The sequence below is a fragment of the Eutrema salsugineum genome, unplaced genomic scaffold (genome assembly GCF_000478725.1).
Source record: "Eutrema salsugineum unplaced genomic scaffold, Eutsalg1_0 scaffold_2, whole genome shotgun sequence".
In the NCBI taxonomy this organism is placed as follows: Eukaryota; Viridiplantae; Streptophyta; class Magnoliopsida; order Brassicales; family Brassicaceae; genus Eutrema; species Eutrema salsugineum.
The window spans coordinates 10,913,496-10,916,520 of NW_006256829.1; the positions used below are offsets into that span (position 1 = coordinate 10,913,496).

The 3,025-nt window shown below is 34.7% G+C and overlaps 1 protein-coding gene across 1 annotated transcript; it reads right to left on the reverse strand.

The window, feature by feature from the left end:
• Positions 1-434: 434 nt before the first annotated feature.
• LOC18017024 (universal stress protein PHOS32) lies at positions 435-2,158 on the reverse strand. The gene is made up of 3 exons (XM_006401507.2): positions 1,364-2,158; positions 746-798; positions 435-650 (listed from the first exon to the last, which is right to left on the reverse strand). The coding sequence occupies exons 1-2, from the start codon at positions 2,082-2,084 to the stop codon at positions 791-793; spliced, it is 729 nt and encodes a 242-aa protein (XP_006401570.1). The 5' UTR covers positions 2,085-2,158; the 3' UTR covers positions 435-650; positions 746-790.
• Between the last annotated feature and the right edge of the window lie 867 nt (positions 2,159-3,025).

Below are 3,025 nucleotides of genomic sequence, written 5' to 3' on the forward strand. Positions count from 1 at the left end.
AAAAATTTATTCAATGGTAGTATAGACATGGTTAATTATGATAAGTGATAACAATAAAGATATGGTAGTTTCAATATAAAGTTTTAGATTCAATGGAGAAGAATGGCATCAACTCTATCTACACACGTTAAAGAAAGGAGACCTAATAACTAAGCAAGTCTTACAAACTATATAATTTACATAAGGAATAGATGACATATCTGTTTCTTTGGTTGTTACATTTTGTTTCATTTCACACTTTCTAAAATCCACCTTTGAGATAAACTTCAATCCTTAACATTTATCTATAATCCAAGAAGCCAAACCAAAACCATATACGGATATACCAGTCATATTTTGATGATTTTAGACAGATCTAATCTAAATGGACTTAACATTCACTCTCACACAACAACAGGACAAACCTAAACGGGTAAACCAACAGTCTTTTATTGATGTTTGTCATCATAATTTTTTTTTCTTTCTAAAAGAGAAAACAAATCAATAATCATACAAAGTTCTTCATGTGTAATTGAGAAACCACTACATGGAGAAACAAGAGATTCCAAACAACCCTGAGAAATTCCTAAACATCGTGATAGCTAAAGATGGATAGAACACACAAACACTCCTCTGACCATTCCGCTACAGCTCCTACTTGATTTGTGTACCTTTTCAATTCCAAAAACAAAGAATCGAAAGAAAATCAGCAAATATATGTACTAATGTTTTGATTAATGTGAGTTTTGTTTGTTTCAATCTTTACCTGGATGCTGTAAAGAGTGCGAACCTGATCAGATCCCTGGAAGCGTTACTCATCTGTGATAGAGACACAGGATAATGAGGAACAAGACATTTTTATTTCGTCTTTATATCATATAACCCTTTTTCCACAAAACCCATTTCAAGTTTTGAAGATACACAAAAACAGAGAAACACTGAACTAATAAAGCAGAAGCAAATGGATCCTTCAGCCTTTTTTTTACCATATCATATTATTCATTAAGATTCCTCCTACCAAACTCACAGGTAGCTTCAATCTCATAACATACTCTAAGTGACTAGAGAAATCACAACACTGAGTATTGAACCTAATCAAAATAGCAACCGAACATCCATTGAAACAAAGGCAGAGCTTTTCAATAATTTGAATAAATTCCTGACCTTTGATGTGTTCATGATGAGCAAGGGGCTTAGTAGCTTCAATCTCATAACATACTATAATGCTAAATGTTCTACGATTAACACCAATGATTGTCTTACTGACATATTCAAGTGCTAGAGAAATCACAACACTGAGTACTGATCCTAATTTAACATAGCAACCGAACATCCATTGAAACAAAGGCAGAGCCTTTTTAATTTATTTGAATAAATTCCTTACCTTTGATGTGTTCATGGTGAGCAACGGGCTTAGCAGCCTCAACAAGGTCATCATCATCATCCACACCACTTTTGACGGTAACAACAGGCACAGGCCCGTCACGATCATCAGGATATCTAACCACAACTACAGGACAAACACAGTGGTGAACACAGTAATCACTAACCGAGCCAAGCTTCCCATCACTTCCACTCTTCTTCTCAGCACCAAAACCTCTGCTTCCCATAATCACAGCACTGAGACCAAGCCTCTCGATCTCAAGACACAACCTTTCCCTCATGTCGTGGTCCTTGACTATATGGATCTTGTAAGGAAACCCACTTTCCTTCAAGGGCTTGGCGAGATCGGCGACTTTGGATGAAGTGAAGGCATCGAAATCCTCCTGGCTAGGCTGCTGAGATTGAGCGGATGGGTCTTCAAGGGTTTTGAGAGGGAGAGGTCCCCAATCGGCGCCGAAGAGGACGGAGGTAGGTGAAACGTGGAGAAGAACAACGGCGTCTCCGGGACGGATGTAGTGATCAACGGCCCAACGGACGGCGAAAGCGCTCTCGTCGGAAAGATCGACGGCGACTCCGATCTTACGGCGAGCTCCGGCGGTGGGAGTAGGGGTTGCGGCGGAGGAGGGAGTGGAAGAGGAGTGGTGGTGGTGAGAGTGACGAGGTGAAGGAGGGTGATGGATCTTGATGTTGGGAAGCTGAGGATGATCGGAATCTTGATTCATGATGAAGAAGGAAAAGCTTGTTTTCTCGGTTTTTTTTGTTTTTGTTTTGTGCGTTTTATTTTCCTTCCTCGAATTCGTTTCTGGTTAATTGTATATTTGTGTATATTTTTTTTTATTTAAAAACATAAAGTCACTAGGTGCAATCAAATATTGACATATGGCAAGTTGATCATTAACAACAACAACAATTTCTTAGTAGATTTATATACCTTTTGGTTCGAGCATTTACCTTTGACCAAAATTTATGAAGTTCGAGCTAAATGCATCTCCAAAAACAACCTCAAATCTTCAAATATAAGGTTTTATTCAATCCAAAGGCAACATTAGAACCTCAAATTTTAAGGTTTTGAACAATAAAACCTTATATTTGAGGTTTCACTGTTCAAAACCTCAAATTTGAGATTCCAGCTTTTTACTTGCATTTTAGTCCTTATAATTATATATATCATAAATAATTACTTTATTTTTTTATGTTTATTATGAATATTTTACATTTATCTTTATAAATTTTATATTTTCATATAAAATAAAATTAAAAATTGAAATTAAAAACTAAAATTGATCATATTTGAAAGCATTATGAAAATAGTTTTGTTGAATAATTTGGTGAAAATAATCATTTATAATTTAGTTTGTGTGTTTTAATTATTATGTTTCTGTAATTTTATCTTATAATGTAATGTTTCTGTAGTTTTTTGATATTTTTTATGTATGTTTTCGATTATTTATAAAGTTATATAATTTTTATCAATAATAATTAAAATTAAAGAATATAGTGTAATATTTTAAATTTTATGAGATTAGATTTGAAGTTTTGCCTTTGGAAACAAACACTATCAAACCTCAATTTTGAGGTTTAGCCAACCTCAAATTTGAAGTTGCCTTTGGAGATACCTTACAGGGACTATCTTTTGTTTACTTCATAGTCGTTGATACTATCA